The sequence below is a fragment of the Platalea leucorodia genome (genome assembly GCF_965183815.1).
Source record: "Platalea leucorodia genome assembly, chromosome: 5".
Taxonomy (NCBI): Eukaryota; Metazoa; Chordata; class Aves; order Pelecaniformes; family Threskiornithidae; genus Platalea; species Platalea leucorodia.
In genome coordinates, this window is record NC_138827.1 from 9,876,943 (window position 1) to 9,899,697 (window position 22,755).

A 22,755-nucleotide genomic window follows, 5' to 3' on the forward strand; every position below is an offset into this window, starting at 1 on the left:
TAGTTGATGGATTTAATAGAAAATAATTTTGATTTTTTTGTATAGCTGAAAAGAAGATCACTAGTAATTTTTTTTTTAATTTTTAAAATTTCATCTCAACCTTGTAAGAACTTCATATAACTTTTATAGAAGATAATACAGAACTATATTAGTATAATGCGATATTATTAGAGGCCTAAGAGGTATCCGATGTCAAGTCACTGAGTAAAAGTCTTGCCTGTCTGTATTGATCATGTAACCTTGTACTGTATTTCTGCTCTGCTAGTGCAGTATCTGAAATATAGCAAGTTATCTTCTAAGTGGATTGAAAAGTGCTGTGGGAGTTCAGCTACTGTCTATTGCAGTCTTAGCTGCACCACAAAGGAGAAATTCCGTATGGAAAGAATACTTTTGATAAATAATTTATATTGTTTTCTTTAAGGGTTTAGTTTTTTTCTTTTAACTAGTGGAAAACTAAGTCCTGCTCTTTTGCTCTGTATGTATCTCAGGAAAGTCGGAGAAAACCAGAGTGTAATGGAATAGAGTAACAGAGTTCAAATCACAGAGCAAACTCATTACCATATCATGTAAGAATAAAATAAATATAAGAAATTTTCTAGAAAACTAAGTGTTCGGCTTCCTGAAAGCAAAAGTGTGCGAGGAGAAAGCAAGCTTATTGCTGCTTGTTTCTACCATGTTATTCAATTTCAGCCTGAATTACTAGGACATTAAGTCCTAAAACATAATGACATTTTATATATGTAACATTTAGAAAAAACAGAAACTGCATTTTTAATAATTCTATTATAATTTGAATATGACTCTAAGAGAATAGTCACTTACCAATGTCTAAGCTAATACTAGCGTGTCCCCTTCCCACTATTGTCAGAGGGACGGTAGCACTGGAGGTAGTAATTGTGTGAATGCCAAGGTAGACAACTGGCAACATACTGCTATAATTAATCAAATCCTGCTTAGAACAAGTGCAAGTAGCAGAGTGGTAAAAGCTGTTGATGCAAAGCTAGCTCTTTCTTATATTAGTAGGATCTACACCAGTACAAAAGCAATAATAGAAGAATTCAACTTAGCTCTTAAATGGAGTCAAGGCCTGTGACTATTGTCATTTTATGTGGAAGCAGAATTACGCCCTTCATAGGGGTGACTGACGGACAAAGAATAGATATCATGTAATGCATTCCAATTACTTTAAATAACAGATTAATGGCTCTCCTGTTTGTGAAAATTGTATGGCTGGGATTGTCAGTAAGCCTATTTGCAGCTGGTAGCAGGTGTGAATCAGTTTGCTGGAATAAATTTCCTGCTGTATGACCCTTCATGCTCCTCTTCTGCTCTATTATGTTGGTCAATGGGTTGGTTTTTATAGTGGTGTGGTTTTCTAAAGGCACTAATACCCTTCAGCATAATGCTTTAAATTTTAATTAACTCAAAGAATAAGCGTCTCACTGCAATCACATTCTCAGGAGTCCTTGGTAATCAAAACGATCCCCTAATTGGCATATTTATGTTTTCAATGTGGTTTGTCAGTTATGTGAGTTTTATTTCTGTATAAGTTGAAAACTGTAAACCTCTGGGATTGTGATTTTATATCAGGCCTTGCAAAAAGGATGGATGTCATGTATTTGCCCAGCCACAGCCCCATGAAAAAAATTGTCTCATTGTCTTGGGTAACATGAACGTATATAATTTTAGTTGCATTTTCTGTTTTCCCTTTCCCAGGTCCGCTGTGATAGTGAAATACAAGAGCTACGTCAGTGGCAAAAGCAGCTGAGAGAGGACAAAAACATTATTAAAAAAGTGAAAGAATTCTGGGCTAAGCAGGAAGCCAAAGGTAGGTGAATTAAACTGTATATTTTAATGATTTTTCTTTTTACATTAAGTGTTTAATTTTTATATTTCAAGTTGTATTAAGAAATGGGACACACCGTAAGACACGAATCACGAGCGAAAAGGCAATGTCTGTTGGAAATGCCTGGATGTTTCTTTACAGTCACTACTTTAAGTTAGTTGCCTGTATAGCTGAAAGTGGCAATTAAAAATACAGTACAGGGCCAAAGCTCAATAATTTCAGAGGACTATGATAATGTGCTGGCACAGTATTTCCTAGGGCAGGATCAGACCCCTGCCAGCTACACAACATATGAATACCGATTTTTACGAGACGGGTTGTTGTACAGTTGTTCTGAACTGTGGGATTTCTATTTGGTAAATGTTCTACTGGCATTTTCCTGTAGTTATTTATAGCAGAAGTTGGCCTGTACAGTTCTAAAAAAAGAAAACAAACCCAAACAACCCCATATAATTGCCAAGGGAAATGAGGCCAGATTGCTTTAAGAACCGACACTGTAACACGTTTCCTTTTTGCCCTGATTGTGGACAAGGTTTTACTGACAAGGCCAAAGTTATCATTCACTTACTCAGGCACAGAGGTGTAATTATGATTATTCGCCCAGCCTCTTTGTCTACTAATGCAGGAGGATTCACTAGCTCCTCAACCATTCTACATTTTATCAGCCTCTGTGGGCTGGACTCAAACATGATACATGTAGGGATGTGAACTGCACACCAGTAGATGGAGGTGAGAAGAGGTTGTTCAGCTATGTTGTTCCTGTGTTGAAGAGAGGGAAAATTACGTTGTACCAGTCACCGTTGTGTGGTCCTTCAGTCTGATAGCACTGTCGCAGATGTGTTCTCAGATGGCTGATCTTTGCCCTGAACTACATAAGAGCATTCGGGGTGCAGTTTCACGCAGTCAATTGGATCAAACTGGTAGCTGCCAAAAGGGTTGATCCCACTCTGTAGCTCTTGCATCAATTTTAGTGATTGTGTAACTGCACCATGGGTTTGGATCAGTGAGGGGTTTTGGTATGGGGCAGGTTAGTTTTCCACAATGTTGTTGCCACACAATTCCTGTACCTAACACAAAGGAAAAAGTGAACTGGGGAGAGAGAGGGATAATGACTTTCAGCAGCCCACAGTTCGGTTAAACTGAGCAGAATATGAGATGGTATTCTCATACCTGGTTACTGTTCATGGCTGAGAAAGTGCCAATCTCCAGGTGACTGGCAGGAGTTAACAGTGAGGGGCAAGTCATGGCTTAGAACTCATCAGGTCAGTACACAAAAGCACATCTGTCGATGCCCTCCCTAATTCTGAGCCTGGTTTTTGTGAAACTTCACTGAGAAAGGGAAAAACTTACATTTGAATCCCTGCAGGGTGAGAGAGTTTAGAATCAGGTTTCTGTGAAAGGTTTTTAAGGGCTGAGAACTGGTCAGTGCGATACCTACTATCCAGAAAAATCTACAACTCTGGATTTCAAGTGACAGAAAATTGCTGATGTGTAATCTGGAATTAGGCAGCTTAACAGGAGGCCTCTGTCCTCTGTGTTGCTGAATGACCTAGGTAGCTTTTCACTCAGCATTGAATATTTGTGGGTCACCATTTGGAGCTCTTTATCTTTGCTGCCTCTATAGACCATGCCATTGTTTCGCTGGTTCACCTTCAGGTGCCCAGTTTCTACACATTTAAAGTCTAAGCTGAGACATTGAATATGTCCTGCTGGGTCTTCACTCATATGTTTTTTTCTTTCCTTACTCTCTATGCAACTTAACTGTTCTTTTTAATTAAATAGAGTTATTGTACTCATGCACGTATATGAAATAGGGTATTCTGGAATTAAGTGTTTGACATCCTCACAGTATGCTTTATTTTAGAAACTACAGTAAGACTGTCCATAAATAAATAGTACTTATTAACATCACTGCTGTAGCAGTTGGAGCTTGTTGTAAGTGACTAGAACCTTGCAATTCTTCAGTAACTCTAGTCATCAAATCTTTTGTGGCTATTGTTAATGTCAAAACTGTCCTGCTTGTTAATAGATGATACAACTAAAACTTCCCTATGAAGCATTTTAATTATAAAACAGTCCATGCTCTGTAAATGTGAAAGGAATTAACAGCAGTCAGGTCATTAACCTGATGCACTGCAATTATTCTTTCACTTTTTATTGTGCATCCATTCTATCTATCATTAGTTACAAGTAGATCAGGCTAAACGGATGACATGAAAGTTCCACACATTTCCTTTTCTGCTTGCCATCTTCTTTTGAAATTTTTGCCTAAAGGTGAAAGAAGTTTCGCCTTTCACGTATGCAAAAGGAGAAATCTGTCACTAGTAATGATCATTATAACAACTGGGATTACAAAATAGCCTCTTGTTTTCAGTTTTCCTTATTTTGATGTTTTTTCCTTCACACAAAATAAATGTAATAGGCACTTGGGGCTAATAATAACATTTTAAACAAACGCTGGACTCTTTCTTGTGTGAAATCCCAGCACTTTCAGATGGGCTACTTATTATAATACCAGCAAACACAAACATTTATTGGTAAGTTCTCCATGTTTTCAAGCTTCCCCACTGGCAAACCTTTGATTCCCTAAACGTCTTTTCTATTATTATTTCCTGTTTGTACTTGCATATCTGTTGGATAGCACTAGTTTTTAGGACATGTAGTCGGGGTAATGTTGTAGTTATACGGTGTTAAGTTTGTCCATCAAGCCTTCTGAAGTGTATGCCGAACACCAACTAATTCTGCAATCAGAATTGGATAAGTAGGTATTTCCAGTGGGTATTTTCTAATGAACACAGGGTTCAGTAGTCATAGTATAAATCTTTCCAGTAAATATCTTAATACATGGTGCTATTTTAACACAATTTCTCCTCTATTGTGTAAAGTGGAAGAGTATTTAAACCCACTCTCACACCACAGCTGTGCAGCAAACGCCAGGCTGTACTGGGAGCAAACATTTTAAATTGCTGCTCTGGATTTCTGAAGTAATCCACATTTTGTCACATAACATGAAGTGAATCAGTGGCAACTCTTGTCCTCTAGGACAGTGTTCACTGTTAAAGAGCTGCCTCTGCTTGCCTCCTCCCTTAATCCTCTGCAGTGCTCACCCGCCAGTCACATGCACAAGATGGTACCACAGGGTGATTTAATGTTTGCAACTGAGAGAATCGCAGTCAAGTACTGCATCCACCATGTTCCCCAGGGCCTGGACAACCTCAGCAACTCCTCCTGGCTTACCTACGCTACGCAGAGCTCTTGCACAGAGGGAGGTGTCTCCAGTTCTGCTGCTTTCCCTGTGATGAGAGATGGTGACTGCAGCAGCAGCTACTGGATAGTTCTGTGGTTTGCATGTTTGCAAGTGCAAGGAAAAGCATTTTCCTGTTGGAGGTACTTTTCCTGCCCAAACAGCCATTCTTTGTGATCTCCAGGGAAAATGTGTGAGCTGGATTGAAGCTCCTGCCGGCTAGCTTCAGCTGCATCATGCTATTTAGGACTAGAGGAAATGGCCTCAAGTTGCTCCAGGGGAGGTTTAGGTTGGATATTAGGAAAAATTTCTTCACTGAAAGGGTGGTCAGGCACTGGCACAGGCTGCCCAGGGAAGTGGTTGAGTCCCCATCCCTGGAGGTATTTAAAAGATGGGTAGATGTGGTGCCTGGGGACATGGTTTAGTGGTGGACTTGGCAGCACTAGGTTAACGGTTGGACTCCATGATCTTAAAGTTTTTTTTCCAATCTAAACGATTCTATGATTCTATTTCATAGAATGTGTCCAGTAAAATCTACTTCCATTGTAATATTGCAAGGTTTATACTATATGTATTACACCCTGAGTTCCTTAGAAAATATCCAGTGGAGAAATCTACTTTTCCAATTCCAATTGCAGAATTAGGTGGTGTCCTGCGTACACTTCAAAATGCTTGACATTCTTCCAATGTTTCTTCCCAGTGTTAGGAGTTCTTGTCATAAGAAGGAGTCTGCATTGATACCAGTGCTATACAAATAGCAATAGATTTCTTTGAGTAGATATTTAGATACATTGAGAGGCAGGCTTATAATTAAGAAAGACAGTAAGGAATGACAACCTCAAAAGGAGTTCTGCATGTCTACACCACCAGCAGGACCACAATGGAAGCTATTCCTGCAGGTTGTATTTCAGCTGGGAAGGCTTAAGTGTGAATTCAGTCTGCAGAATTGTCAGGGTAGAATTTTTGAAATTATAATGATAGTTAAGTATCAGCTGATATCAAAGCTGTCATAAAAGAATAATTTTTCAAAAGACACTGTTTTCAAAACCTTCCTTTATGTATCATGCCTCCTCAGTTGCCTGGCTATTACAGTATTATATATTGCAAGGTGTTACGAGCTGACACGCTTTTCTGTGTCTGCACTGTGCTACGTGCAGGACCTTTTGATCACTGCTTCGCTTCATTATGAAATGTTCAGAACAAAAAGAATTTTGTACTATACATCATAGTACAAATACCAAAACTGGAAGGCTGTCATGATTTTTTTTGTGATAGCAGTTTGTTACAAGGGCTGCATAGATTTTCCAAACATTTATTCATATTTATATTGCAATTTTAATCCACAAAAGGTCAGGTTTTATTTACCAACCCATGCAATTGCCTAAGGGATATTTTATAGCTGAAGAGAATTCATTCTGAGGAGCAAAATCATACATCACAACAGGGAAAAACTGCATTTATATGCGTGTATATATATGGGTGTTTGTATGCAGTAAGTGAAGTAGAATTCTTGGCTTTAGTAGCTTAGAGCTAGAAGATTAAACAAAGTAGTAACTAGTAACAGTGTACAAAAATGATGAAAAATAAAATCCATAAGACATAAGTTGTCTACCAGCAGACCTGACTGACATGTAAAGAAAACTTCGGCAGAGCAACCAAGGTTTTCTTCAAGTCTTTGTGGGGTTTCATAGCCTATTTACTATGGTTTATTAAGAGTTTACTTTGAAAAAAAAAAAAGTAGGCATCTTTTTTTTTTTTTTTAAAGAAGACATAAATAGATCTGTTTTTGAAGATCGGAAAACAGTGGATTCAAATTTACTATGATAAAATTTGTCTCATTAGAAGTTTAAAAAATAAAAGCCAAATTCTTCTCTTTGTAATACATATTTAATTCTGGCAGTGTTAATTGTTGAAAAATTGCATTCCTGAAGGTGGTGATAGAAGTTGACTTAGCAGGCTTGCTAATTCATTTGAAATGACTGAAGTTTAATGTTTGTGTTTTGGACTCTCTGTTTTCAGTTTGTTAGCATTTACATCATCTCATCAAGGCACGTTTTTTCACATGTTCCATTGTCCACGATACCAGTAAGAGTTATGCATATGTTTCCCACTTATTTCTAAGAAATAAACCTATGTATTTACAACATACCACTGTAAAAAAGGATGTATGCGATATTAGATGATATTAGATGATTATATGATATTAGAGGATGACAGTTTACAGTCTTCACGCATGTAAAATCTTAAAGGAGAAAATCACAAGTGCATTTTCAGAGGACAAGATGAAACTGTTTTCAAAATGTTGCAACCAAGAAAGGTAGGGGCTAAGGGTGTCATTTGGCAGTTGAATTGATTCAAAAAACTCCTGTCTCTGAAGAAATTTAATCTTTCCATAAACTATATTTATGTTGGTTTGGAGAGTAATGTAGTAATAAGATTTCCTTTGCCTTCTTCGCCAATTGTTTCGAAAGGAAAAACATATTTCCTTTTAATCACTCTCATAGAGCTTTCCTGTCATCAAATCAATTATTTTAGGACTCTAGGACACACAACTTTGAAGAAACTTCACAGACACACTTCAAAGAAAGTTGTAAAATTGCCCCTTTTCAATTTTTTTCTTAAACCAGTGCAAGTTCATATTGCCTATATCACATTAGGTTTCTATATTATCACATTGTTTCTGTAATTCCTTAACTGAGCTCTGCTAAGTTAATTTAAGAGTATCCATACATAAAATAGCCTTGGGGCCCAGACAGATGGCTATTTGGAAACAGCTGTACTAGTTTGAGAAGTTACTGTCCAGGGGTTTTCATTATCAATCTCAGCTGTGATGCCATAATTAATTTTGTTAGTGCTCCAGCTGCTTTCATTTCTGCTATTATTATTCTGCTGTTTATTAATGTCGTTAAACCCTATTTCATGGTAAAGTCAGCAAGGTTAGTTTAAACTGCTTTTACCAGTGATTCAGTCTAACCCAGCTGACTTTGCACTGAAGTGGATTGTGAGCGCTTATACAATAATGAATAGCATAGCACAACTACTTCTTAACCTTGTTTTTCTGTGCATGTGGTTTCACTGAATTAATTGATTCAGTTAATTCAATTAATCCCCTTTGATTAAACCACTGAGGTCTTCACATCAAGCAGGACAAAGCATTTATTGTTACTAAAAACTCAGTGTCACAAATAAAGCATTAAGATTCATGATCGAAAGAAGAAAAACATTTTTAAATAGATACAGCAATTTATTACAAAGTTAACTACATTAAGAATAACAATGTAGCGTCTCTTAAATTTGTATATGACTGTAACCCTGTTTATTAGATGCTGTAAACAGTGTTGAATCTAACTGTAGGGGATGAATGGTGAGCTGCCAAATAGCTTTTAGAAAATGCTGACTCGAGCAGTAATGTGATTCTATTGACACTACTAGAAAGATCAGCATACCTTCCATGAAAATATCAGCCAAAGACTCAGTTGAGGTGAGCTAACAGTCCGATTCCGCTTTGTTGTGGCTTTCAGCACAGTGCTATGTATACCTTATTTCATGGGTATGTTTTAGGCAAAGATGTATAATTTTATGAAAGTATGTGTGTATAATCTTGACCAGTGTGATATTTAAAAAGGATATTAAGAGAAAGTTAGAAATGTAAACTGATTGTAGTTAACAAAGCCAAAGGCATTCTTTATTTATTTTCTGGTTTCAGAAAGTGTGTTAGAACATGTTCATTATTATTGAAACAAATGGTGAAGTTTTAGTTTTCATTAGAACATAACCAGAATGAAACACTTCGAGGGTTTTTTTTCAAGTAGACACCAAAAGTATGATTTTTATGGGGCAGCTAAGGTGATCCAACAACTTCCCCATTAAAAAGGCAGTCCCGTCCTTCCTCGACCAGGGATTCTGCCATCCTTTCCTTTTCTTGGCTCTAGCAGTCATGGCTTCATGGTGAGTTGGTTCAGCTGGCAGATCTGACAAGGAACTGCTCTTCAGTCCTGTTCCGCTGCCCCTCGCGTTAGTGTTCTGCTGGACCAGCCCGATAACCTGACTTGCCCGGTAATAACACAATCCTTACACCCAGTAGAAGGGAAATGGTACAACAGTAATAGAAGGAAGGAAAACTGCCCATTAGTGGTGGCCGCTCACTTTTAGATCAGCTAATCTGTCCTGTGCCTGCTGTGTCATGTGAAACCATACTCTGCATGGTATGTCTACTTGGTTTGGTAGGCCAGGGTATAATGTAGCCTCATATAAACCACTGATTCTCTCCCTGCTTCACAGCATGATTAAAGTGTCTCTTTTTTTTTTTTCTTTGTTTGTAAAATTCTTTATTCTTCTTTCACTGTCTTTTATACTATTTATTACTAGTTTTGAAAAGTGTTCTGGGATAGAAAGTGTGAAAACTTTGCATGAAAATTACTTTATAAATTAATAGCATCTTGCAGGACTGTTGACCTCTTTAATGCATATGCCTGCCAAATTTCTTTTTCAGTGCAAAGAAAAATACGTGTGTGTTTCAGCCTTTACCTAAGATCATAAAGCTACAGCATTCTTAGCTGACATTTTGTCTGCTATACTGCTCTACTGCTGAAACATTACATTCCACAAAATGATCTATATTTAAGGTGTGATAGTCCTTACTCTTAACAGTTTCTACTTTCAGACTGAAAATGTAGAGAGAAGCATAGCACTCAAGACTCAGTTCAGTGGCTCACAGCTTTAGACTTGCAGGGAGGAAGAGAATTCTCCCTAATATAGCACAGCTGATGGGGTCAATTTGTTCCAGAATATTTTACAGAATTTTTAAAAAGTATTACCTTCTACAGAAAATACAGCTAATAAAAAAACAACCTCCAGAGGATGTGAGTGAATAGCAGATGAGCTGGTTTTTTTTTTTTTGGGGGGGGGGAAGATTATGTCCTTTCTGATTTTATTATTCCAATTTGCTGAAATTATTTTAATGTAAATGTATTTAAATAGGTGATTTAATAACATGCATGATATTTGAAATCATGTTTGGCAGGATGTGACACAGTGGCACACACATAGCAAGACCTGCTCTTGGTTTCACGAGGCTGATGATCTACCATGAGATTGTCTGTTTCGGAGAACTTCTTTTCCCAGTGTGCATTTATCTAGGGCTGTCCATATCAACTTCATCAATATCTGCAGCCTAAAACATCCATTTGAAACTGGACATAGTTTGCTGCATCTTCTTGTATTCTAGCTGGTATCCCACATAGCTCCAGTCATATTTTTGCTTTAACGTTTCCAAGAAGAAATAGGCTTCGCTTTTTGGTTAACAACCTGGTTGATTTGATTTGTGCTTCCATGCAGTGGACAAACCCCATCTAGTCATGATTCTGAGCAGTGCGTTATGCAGAAGCAGTACTGATGAGACATCACTGGAAACGAAAAAGTATCTATCTATCTGTCCTACAATGAAAGGAATTTGAAAATATTTGACCTTTTTAATGAAAATACCTCAATCTTCATTCATCACTTACGTGAACAAAACACTCTACTGACACTGCCTGTTACAATGGTTAGTTCTCTGCCGGTGTGCTGTTGGAAAGACAATTGGTTCTGTATACACTGTCTAGTACTTTCAGCTGTTTCATTTCTGAAGGGCTTTCTTTTCTTTTTCTTAGTTGTGTAAAATTTGTAAAATTTTATTTTTAAAAAACATTGTTCTTCTTAGGGAAAATAGTAAAAGAAATAAATATTCCTGGTTTTATGGCAAAAACAATTGTGACCCTATTAGCTAGCAGTTCTTACAGATCAACCATAGCCTTGGCTTTGTAAGGCACTTCTGTAACAGTGAATGTACACAGTGTGTGGAAAATCTAGTTAAACCAAACTGAGACAGAAAGTAATCTTCACAGCAGGTGGGGGGTTGATTTCCAGATACAGGAGGGAATATTCCTTTACATTCCATTCGATTTTCAAGCTGTATTTCTGCTTTGGCAGTAGAAGTTATTACTGACCTATACTGAGAGATTTTAAAAATACTTCTTTCATGGAAAGAATCTTTTCCCTTGGGAAGAGGCAACCAGCAACATGCTGAAGACCTCCAAATGTAGGTGTTCTGTCACTGGAAAATCCTTGAAACTATGAATGAGATTGTGGATAAAGGGGAGAACAGGCTGCATATTTTAGGAGCGCTAGAGCAGGAACAGATGCATACTGTCAAGAAGCAAGGAAATGCAGTCAGTCACTCCTGTACAGCTGTGATTGATTGATACATCTCTACCTGAATTTTGAGGAAGGATTCGAAAGCTAAATACACATACCAAGTTAAGTTGCACAGGGGAAGTCTAGTCTGCATACTTTTGAAGGATGGCTGTATGTAATCCTATCAAAGTAAATAACCATGTCACATCAAAGCAGAGTTAATTGAGGAGGGGAAAAATGTTAAATTCACTACCCAGAAAAAAATGGCTACACTGTGAAACTTCTTGGAATTCATTCCATAAACAAACAAACATATGAGTATAGTCATGTGCTTTAACGGACCCTTATTAACGGGGCCATAAATGAAGTTACAATTGCATGGATGTTTGCAGGACTGAGTAGTTTCCCAAGGAAAATACTGAAAACAGGATATATATAAATGGGACATCTTACACTAGGCTTAAAAAAATATTTAAAATGTACTGCAGCTTGTAATGCTGGATTAGGAAAAGACATAGTCTGAATAGCTAATGGATTTCTTAAAGACTGCATCTCTGTGCTTTATTTAGGAAAATTCAGCTCAGTAAACTGTGAGGAATTCATCAGTTTTATGTGAGAGTTTCTCCCCCCCCAAGGGGGGTTGAAATGTAGTCATGTTTTAGGAAATTTTAAACAAAATAATTTGTTTCTAATTTCATCTGCTCTCCTTTTGCTGTAACTGTAATTCTTTAATTAATCTCATTATGAAGCTCTTGTGTGGTGACCTCCCCATATTCCATGGTTTTACACTTTTAATATATCTGTTATATTATATAACATATATATATACACACACACACACATATATGTTAAGATCTGACATGTTGAAGGTATTTCCTCAAATTATTTTATTTCAAACTGAGCTGTATAAACAGGTTTAAAATGGGAGGCTACTTGCTGTCAGTAGGACACTGCACTTAAAAGAATTTGATTCTGCTTGTTTTTTAAATATTACTGTATTTACAGGTAGTCAGTTGTTTCTTTCTGAAAACAAGAGTGCTGCAGTCAAAATGGTTTAAAATGGGTTCATATATGTGATTGCTTTTGATTTAAAAGCACACGTATAAGGTTTCAGTTACACAAAAGACCTTAATTTTTTTTTTTTTTTTTAAAGAAAATCCAAGAACAAAACAGTGCCAATAGCTGAGTATGTGGTGGTTTTCATCAAGCCTAATTCAAGATGCTTGAGATGTTTCTGAAAGTTTAATCTTGGCACTAACAGCTGAGAATGTAGTGATAAAAGTCATAAGACTCATGATGCAGATTCCACTTTATTGGTCCACACCCTGGACTCAGACGTCTTTGAAAAGTTATAAAGATTACAGTAACATTTAATTTCTGAAACTACGTTGGCAATGTTTGGAAAAAAAAAAAAGGAAAGATGATCATTTAGATAAGCTACAAAATATGTGATCTTCTGAACTGTGCTTACACAGGCAGAGCAGTGTATCTGCTAGGACAAGCCTGAACTAATCCTCCAGTACCAAAGCTGTATTTTTACCCATCGCTCTGCAGTTGTTTGTAGTGATTTGTAACGGAAAAAAGACAATTGCAATTTGGCGATTTTCCTGTGATTATATAAACATAATTTTTTTGTTTGTTTGTTTTTCTGTTTTAAAGGAGAGGAGAAGTTCTCCATGGGTTTTGCAGTCTTTTTTTTTTTCTTTTTCTTCTTTTAACCTTTTTCAAGGTAATAGTGAAAAAATGGGAGCATTTTTATTGAAAATTCTGTTGGTGTTTTTTGTTAGTCATTTAGATACGCAAAACCAAAGTTTCTATTTATAACTATGAGATGCATTAAAAGTCTGGAGAAAAGGCTGTCACCAGTTAAAAACTAAAACCTCCGTAGTCCTGCAGCAAAACTAGACTTGAGACTGTTTTGATTAAAAAAATGGCAGGCGAGGGGGGAGGGGGCAGGGAAAGAAAGACCACGAACTGTTAGTGGAGTCTTAAAATACGATTCAGAGGGGCTCCTTGCCCCAGACTTACCTTTAAACCCAGACTGTGGTATTAGTAACTTGGACATCTTTTTTTGATGTAACTCTTTTTTTTTTTTTTTTTTTTAACCTGATCATTTGTTTTAGTCTGTGTAAGAGTTTAAATTTGGTGACTTTACAGAACCTATCGTATTTTGTAAGTAGGAAACATTTCAGAAATAAGAGGGGCTCATGGGTGAAACTGCAGTTTTCATGAAGCTGCCCAGGCAATCTGGCATTCCCGTTTTCTGCCCACGTTGGCTTCTGCCTGTAAATCCCAAAATACTTTTTGCTGGGGACGTGCCACTCCAGAATGATTTCTCTCTATTTCTGGTCAGTTCTTTCTGTTTTAACCATTCTCTTTTTCTATCTTGACTATTTCCATGGGAAAAAAAATGCATTAATCAGATGCACTGAGGATGCCCTGGTTGCCTTCATTCTGGACTTTTTTTCTCAGTCCAGGGCCTTCTTCCCTAAACTGTTGTGTTTCTGTGGCTGTCCCTTCAGGAATCTCAGGTCACGGAATGATTTGGAGGACACTTGGATAATCAGTAGCAACGCAGTCTCCAGTATATCCAATTCTGTGTAGTTTGTTCTCTCCTAAGCTCAGGTGTTCATGTCAGTTGTTCACCTAGTCTAACGCTTGTATCTTCCAGTATTCCTTTTCTCTTTGTACACCTTGAATTGTAAAAATGCCATCCAGATATATCCAAATGAATTCTTCATCTTTCTGTCAAAATATTAGGAAAGCATGGTGCATTGCACAAACAAATTCTGCTAGAGATCTTTCAGCCCTTTTTTCCCATCTCCATTACTGGATGTTGGTGTTTGGGAGTCTCCCGTATGTCAGCTCTTGCTTCCCTAATCTAATCCTAAGTGAATGAAAAAATGCCCTGAAACTGTTTGTTCTCTAACCTCACAGAGGCAAGACTAAGCATTTTACAAACTCTGTTGCGGATTTGGAGAATTAGGTTTGTCCTGTCCCTTGTATATATCCATTTTGCAGAAGCCTCTTCTGACGAGTGACCCTCTGACAGCTCCATCTCAGATTCATGAGTAGCAGGCATGTCTATGGGCATAATTTCCAGTTTATTTTTTGTTTGTTTGTTTAATATATCTTTTTTCACTATGTCATTTTCCTGTCACTAGTGACTGAAGATTTCCTGAAGTGAAAGGTTTCACTAATAATTGCCTACGTGTCGACTTCCAAGAGTAAGAGGCTAAAATTATACACACTTTATAAAGAACTGTCTCTTTAAAAGTCAGGTCTTATTTCAGACAGATTGCTGGTGGCTCCAATTTCATGTTCAGGCTTCTTTGGCATTTCATTGGGAGGCTAGGGTGAAACTCCTTTCTATATATATATTTTACTCTAAGCCCCTGCTAATAAGTTATTCCAATAGATTTTCTTTAATGGATTTTCATCTTCTTATAGTCTGAGTCTACGGTATTTTTCATTACTGTTTTCAACTGTTTAAATTACTAAATGTAATTCTCATAGTTCTTATGATTTAAACAAAAAAAAATAGTGTGGGTGTATAAACCTTTCATAAGCTACTGTCACAAACCAGTTGTATTATACAGTAGTGTATAAAGTAGGTCACAGTTTGTTTGCTGTTATGCTGAAAGAACCAAGTCTCAAACCAGAACGTCAGTCCTGATTCTGTATTAGTGCATTAAGAAGAGGGAAAATTGCCTCTGTTATCCAAAATGGATGGTAAAGATGTTTGAACTTAATCCATATATAAATAGGACAAAGGCCAATCCTCAGATGTCTAATAGGAGTTTTGCAGATTTTTGAGTATTCCACTTCCAGGAGCTGACCAAAACAGCAAATCCAAACACATTCACAGCCAGTGGTTCCTTTAGCCATTATCTGCGCCTCAGCATTGCAACACATAGGTGATAAACTGTGTCAAATGAGCTGCATTTCCAAGGAACACGGCAGACAAACTAATAGATAACTTTATTATAGTAGTAGCAAGTCAAAAATAATAGTTAACAGTTGTGCTAACCTCTTCAGAGCAACCCCCACCTCACTTCCAAGGAAATTCATCACAGTCTCCACTACTGCTTGTTATTGCAGTGACGGTTGTAGTGTCCTGTGATGTAGAACATGCATGTGACTAAAGCACAGTTTAATCAGGTTCGCTCTGTATTAAAAAATAAGAGTAATGAGACTGAAACATAGTGCTACTGTCCTGACAGTAGAAACCATATGACGTATATAGATAGAAACCATAATACTGGAAATAACTGAGAGGTGAGATTTTTTTTTTTAACTTAACACTGTATAGCACTTAAGGGCCTTAGTTGCTCTATGTCTTAGGACTTAAAACAGGAGCTCATGTTTTAAAACTATATGAAATACCGTGATCGTGCCACCAATGATTGTGATTGTGTTACTTCTATTTAAATCTTATGTTGCACCTCCTTAAATTAGTGATTATGCATTCTCTGTAGGTAATTTTCACACATTCTGTTACACAAACATCTTGGGAGTTAAGGTGTCTGTAATTTTCATGGGAGCTGAATCCAGCCTCCTGTGAGAATGGTTTTCTTGGCACTGCCCTGAGACTGGCAGCAGCGCACAGTTGCAATCGCCACTGCGTAACTGGCATCCTCGGGCGGTTTGTTCTGCCCAGTTATGTCCGTACGCCTTTCCCCAGCATGCAGGAAATCTCTGTAAAGAAACAGAGATGGTCTCCATTGCAGGGGAATCGCAGTTCTGCAACAGCAGGAATCTGCCAGCGTAACTGCACACAGTGACGAGGGACATAGAGGGATAAAATGGGAACTGTGCTGTTAAAGTTCAGCTTTTATTATTTTTTTTTAATGCAACTGAAAATAGAAATGGGTCTTTCTCTTGCTCTGTTGAATGAATGATAGGACTCCTAAGACTGAAGTGGTTAAAATTCAGCATATGAATGGCATGGTTGTAAGCTAGTTGTTCCTATTGACATTCACTATTTGTTGCTTTTAGGTATGTGTTGTCTGAAAGAAATGCGCTGGATTATCAGCTAGTATAAGTTGTTTTAAACTTCATGGGAGCTATGCTAATATACAAACTAAACCTCTTCCTTAGGTGTTTCAAATTATTTTAAGCAAGTTAGTTCAGCTGGAGGTGTCACAGCCTGAAAAATACATTTTTCCAATGGAAATTTCTAGTGAAAAGACTTAGCCAGGCAGCTTCTTTCCCCATCTTTCCAGTTTATCTGAATCCTGACGACATCTCACTTTTCTATCTGCATAGGAAGCAAGTATATGTCGAAAACTATTTAAATAACTGCCTGAAATCCAGATTCATGCTGACAACCTGTGCTTCCTGGTTAGTGTGATGTGATTTGAAATTGTTATGCTTAAGTAACACAGGTTATGATAAGACATGGACAGTCCTGACTAAAAGCACTGCTAGCAGCTACCTAAAACACCTGCTTATTTTAATGTGAAACACTGTGTGTGAGCCCTGGAGGTGTCTGAACTTGTTGCAATTTTTATGAAATATTTGCGAAGGCCAGCCTCATCACATCAAGGCATATTAGATAAAATTCAACGCAATAGTTAGTATTTCATGTATGGGGCATTCATAGTCACGTGGGATATTTAATCCGCTATGATTTTTCTCCTTACCAGCTGTATAAACAAAAACCCTAAAATCCAGAAGGACCTTGTGCCAGCAAGGCACTGGGCACATATTGCCTTGACCATTGTAGAACACAGGGCGTATCCTGCCCTGCAGCCATAGTTTGGGTTTCTAAGGTACTGTGTTCCTTATCATCATACGTCACTTTTCCTGCGTGTTCCCTGTGAGCTGAGATCTTCCAGGTTGGTAGCACACTGAGCACCTTAAATTAGCACACGGGCCCGTTGCAGCCCAGAATTCCGGGTACGTACCAAGAGGATTTTGTTTGCTGGTTTTCAGTTGCATGCCTTGGAAGGGTAACTAAGCTCTCCTGAAACTGTATGTACAAAAGGGGATTTTTTGGGTTTATTTGCCCTTCTTTGCTTCTAGCATAACTTTTATGTATAAATCTCCCAACAAACCTGCTTGATGTGAAAGGTGTACGGTACAGATGCATCTTCTGAAGCATAGAGAGCGGAAAAGCAGATTTTTATCTTTGTAAGTAAGTTAGAAAGCAGTTTGTAAAATATTAAAATATTAAGAACAGAATATGACAGCTGAAATCACAGACGTAGACTGAGGAACCGAACTGTTGTATCAGCAGAAGAAAAACATTAGGTTAATCTGTATTACAGCACTCTGAAAGAATACAGAGCTTTGAAAACAGCTTTCACTAGGGGGTGGGACATTTTACTTTTATGTAGAGCTTTTGTTCATTTTGAATTGTTTACTCCAGCAAGCAACCCTGTGCTCTTTGTTTGACTGATTTTTCCCATTTGGCAGACCCTTCGCAATCACATGGATAACATTCTTCTTTCCACTGAGACATAGAAAAACTATTCTTTATTGACCTTGCCTGTTGTCCTAACTGACAAAAATATATTTATATACTAGGTGAACTGTATGACTTCATCACTGATTTTTTAATTGAAAATTCTTCAAAGCAAAAACCTCAAAGAGCTGCTTTCATTTTTTTTGAACAATCCAATAACTTCTTACTAGCAAACAGCTCTGCCCTCGGCTACACATGCACGACTCCCACAGATGGCACTGAGAACTGTGGACAAGTATCTGACTGCTGAAGCTGTGTCAAAACAAAAAAATGCCATGCATAGAAGAAATAGGTCTTTTGGGTTGGGTGGGGGATTTTCATTTATTTATTTATTTATTGAACAACAGAGTATTCGCTGTGGAAGTATGGATGTTTATTTTTTTGGTTTCTGTGGATGTTTTGGAAAGTTAAGTATTTAATGTTTTATTTTGTATGGTTGCAGTGGGAAGCAAACTGGAAGACTCAGAAGAACATACACAAAATCATTCAACATCTCAATTTTAGTTTTCTCACCTATATCACAAAACACGGAGCTCATGGACTAAACTTGATGGTACTGATTTAGAAACACTATTAGCATTACAGTTTTACTTTTACACGTGAGGTGTTGTAAATCAAAGGGAGATTATGTAGGGACCCAGCATGCCAAGACAAAATTCAGTCCTAGTGTAAGTGAGCACAATTCCATTAAAACAGATGGAATTGTGCACATTTAGCCAAAAATTTTGAGTCTGTGTTTATCTTGTGTTCCTGAATGCTCACTTGCAAGCTTTTCTGACAGGGACAAAACTCTGGATGAAATAAATAGGATTACACCCACATGTAGGCAAGTGTTAAAACTAAGGGAAAAATCTTCATTTAGTATAAACCAGAGTAGCTTCACTGACTTCTACAGAGCTGTGACAATTTACACAAATCCAGGCTCTGTTCATAGCGGTCTGATTTTCAGAAATGCTGTGCCTCTGTAATTCCAACTGAAGGCATTGAGAGCTAGAGTTGCTCTGCATTTCTGCAGGGGGAAAAAGTCAAAGGCCCTTTTGTTATCACTTAGCACATGTGCTGAGAAAGTGTAAAATTAAGATCACAGTGATAGCATTTTCAGCGATCTTGTGTATGTGTACTTACATAAGGTGCAAGCAGAATAAAAATCAGATTGGGCCCCTTGCTAAGGAGCCCTCATTTTTTTAACTTTATTTTGTCAAGCGTAGCCCTATTTAGGCCGTTATAATTTCACAATTAATTAGAGAAGATATTCGCAGTTCTACTACTAATTCCATACAAGTCAAACAAAGGTCTAGCTGTTTTGAATGAAAGCGTGATAAAGCATGGATACTCTCTAGCTCTTGCTGTGGTTCAACATGGATTTCTTCCATCACTTACACAGACATTGTTTTTGCTGTTACACCAGTACCCACCCCTCATTTTTTTCCTGGTTTGCTATGCTGGTTGTTGCACCAGATCAGGAAAATCAAACCATTTGGAGAAAAAACTCTCAACCTGCATTCTTCAACCCCTAGCCCCTCCTCTTCACAAGCACTAGCAATTGAGCCAGTACAGGAAACTGCTGAGCAAACTGGGGCGGGGGGAATCACTTATTGTATTAAGAGTTTGGCTGCTCAGCTCCTTGACTGGCTCACTGTGGGTTTGATAGGTGCCAGAGCTAAGGGTAAATGTGGGAATGTAGCCAAAGGTGGAGGAACATGGCCCTAGCCTCTAGGAGCCGGTTTCCTTTAGTTTAACTTAGCTTATGTTGCAGAATTGCACCCACGGTATCACCACAAGACAATGCTGTCTGTAGCACCATCAGTTTACTGTAATGGAAAAATTTTAGGTGGATTTTAACACCAAGTTAACACAACCATTGTAAGTAAATAGTAAAGCCTTTATTCTCGTTAAGAACAGCATTTTGAAAATAAAACATTTGCCCATGCTTTACAACCTTTGTAGTTTTGTATATTTATGTACAGTCATCATGGTACGCATTGATTGTCTTGAAAATCCTGTAAAGATGTACTTAATAAGATACCAGTATGCAACAATCAGCGGAAAAAAGGGTACGTTATAAAACACACATTAATACATTTAATAAATATATATTATCTATCAAAAATGAGCTTTAGCTCTCATCAATTAATAAAAAGCACCTGCTTTGTAATCCTGTAAGTTGGCAGAATAGTCCAATTGTTTTATTATAAAAGCTACAATGCTCCCTTTTCATGGCCTTCGCTTAGACCCAAGGCATCAAGCTCAAACAAAGCCAACCAGATGCCCGTGTTTACACTAAAACCAGAAACAGCTAGTTCTATAGTACTTCATGTACCTTGTTTATAGAAACAACTGTATGCATTGAGAGTGTTCTTCTGAAGATGCTACGTGTTTTCTGGCAAGTGTCGAACACCCTCAACTCATCGGAAAGCAGGACAGGATCTGTAAAGTATGGGTTTGAGCTTTTTTCCCAGCCATTGATCAAAAGCCAGTTATTATAAATCTTGTTTCGGTAATAGTTTTTTCAGATGCTTTACAATTTCATTTTTCTGCATGGAAACACCATGAGCCCATAACCATCAAGGGACGCCATAGTAGCTTTTATAGTATAAAAGAAAATTATAATTAACTGAACTGTGAAAGGCTTGTGCTTACTTACTTATTATGTTGTTCACAGATGCTCTACATTCTAGGTAACTTTCATAAAAGGCAAAAGTAAACAATTTGTTTACTGTAACAAAAATATAAGTTAACATAAAGGTGCCTTTCTTCAATTACAGTTTTATTTGGGGCATTTTACATCACAGACTAGTGACTTACAAAAAAAAGTTGCTTATTACTAATTGTATAAAGTTGAAAAATAAAGACCCTCCTAATCTATTGCCACACCTTCATCACCACAAATTAAACCCAATCCTGCTAATGTTTAATTTTGTGAATAGTCCACATGACTAACCCAATGAGACTAGTCACGTGAGTAGCAGTTTGTAGGATCTGGCCATATCTTTGCATAAGGCCTCAAATTCCAAACAACTTCATCAGGAGCAGGATTGGGAACTCTATTTATCAATTCAGTCACATCTAGAAAAAGAAAAAAACACGTTTCTTAAGATAACTATATCTTGTACAGATTTTGTCCAAGGTCTGTAAAATGTGTATTATAATTCATAAATCTTGGTTGTAGCATGATAAACTTTTTAAAAGAAAGCTGTCCTACCATTTATGCCATGGTCATCTTACATGTTTTTACGATACAGTTTTATAAGGGGTTTTTTTAATTGGTTTTTAAAAGCAAAATTCTGCAGGCGAGTGATAGTAATAGGTTTTTTATTGTTCCAAATGATGCATCTTCTGGGTAACTATGATTATCTTAAATACTATCTTATTTGATCAAAGCTTTGCTTAAAACAAGCAAGTTGTATTTCTAAGTCGCTGGATAGCATGCAATATCCACCCCTACCCTACTTGGTTACTAAGGCCATCTAGTTAATTACAAAATAAAATAAGCAATCCCTAAAACAAGCACATGCTTTTTTTGCCTCGAGGGAAGGGCAGGGGGGAGCTAACATGCTCCTTTACTCATGCATGACAGAAAAACATTGCTTCTGGAAGAGACGGGCTTTGAAATAAAACCCCATAAGATGATCATGGCAAGAATGGCAATATATATTTTTTCCATATATATATACACATATATATCTGTGTGCAACACTTAGGGACTGGTCTTGCAGCCTCTGTACCTGTACGTAGGCCTACTGGTGTCGATGGGACTACTCGTGGGAGTACAGGTCTGCAGGACTAGATTCCTAATTCAGTAGAAATGGAGGTACATGAAGAATCAGGAAGACTCTTGAAAAATAAAAAGCTTGTCTCTCTTTTGCAGTATACAGCAAGTAACTTCGTCCTGTGAAGCTACTAAGCTATTCAGTTATTTGTACATTATATTTTTTTAGTTTGAAAATATATATTTTTATTACAGCATATGCAAAGTTTAATTGTTATACGTTTCCTATGCCCTCAAGTAAAAACAATTAGCTTTTAGTATCGAGGAAAGCTAAGATTAACATTGGCCAAACAGTGAGGATACAATGATGTTTTCAATGTCCGATATGTATTAAATGTTAAATAAAGGAATGATTGCTTAAACATAATGAAAAACCATGGCACAAACAATGGGCAATGGGAACCTTTTCAATAACCTGGAGAAAACAAAGATAAAAAGCTTTAAGAAAGTCTGCTTTCTATCAACTCAAAAGAGCGGAGGGGAAGGGGAGGAGTAGGGAAGAAACCACCTTAAGAAAACAAAAACAACAACAAACCACCTCCAGCACGGAGATTCTACTAGCTAGGCACTAAAATGCACAACCACATTTAAATGCACAAACAACTGCAGTCAAGGGGACTACTCATATGAACGGGGATTAGGAAGGGAGGTCTCGACCCCATCTGCCGCCGAGTTTCTCCTGAAAGGTGGTCAGTGCTTCCCAGCTGCCAGCGCTTCCCGGCGTGGCAGGAGCAGCCCAACAGACCAGGCTGGCTCAGCACAGCGGCTTGCCTTTAACCCACCATCACAACGACCTCCTGGCAAACTCGAGTCACGTCCTCTCCCCAGCTAAGCCTTTGCAAAAGTATACCCCTTCAAAGTTCCACGTAACGGCTTCGTCTGTAGGAGACGTGAGAGCGCGCGGCTCTTTGCTCGCAGCCAGGGTTGAGGCTGGAATAACGGGGGATCGATCCCACACGGCCGAGGAGAGCTGCCTCTGCGCTGGACCTACGCTTTTTCTCTCTGCCTCGAGAAGCTCCATAACTCGCATGAAACATGCATAGACCTTTCGTCCCTCCAGAACTGCATTTCCCACACCAGCTTTTAAAGAGAAGAGTATCAGCCTACAGTGTAATGGTGATTTAGTTGCCACTGAGTGACAATGCTTGACTACACATGACGCTACGTGACTGTACAGGACAGCTAGATAATGAAGCAAACAAGGTACTTTTCATGACGTTTGAGATGAAGGGAAAAGGAGCAAAATGGAAAGA

At 37.8% G+C, this 22,755-nt stretch overlaps 1 protein-coding gene across 1 annotated transcript in view; it reads left to right on the plus strand.

The window, feature by feature from the left end:
- IQCK (IQ motif containing K) overlaps positions 1–18,237 on the plus strand; it is a gene marked incomplete at both ends in the record, with an annotated part of 47,523 nt that extends 29,286 nt beyond the window's left edge. Inside the window, 2 exons of the mRNA XM_082313950.1 lie at positions 1,717–1,828; positions 18,176–18,237. Coding sequence (XP_082170076.1) covers positions 1,717–1,828; positions 18,176–18,237 — 174 coding nt within the window. The remainder of the gene's footprint in view (positions 1–1,716; positions 1,829–18,175) is intronic.
- Positions 18,238–22,755: the final 4,518 nt, after the last annotated feature.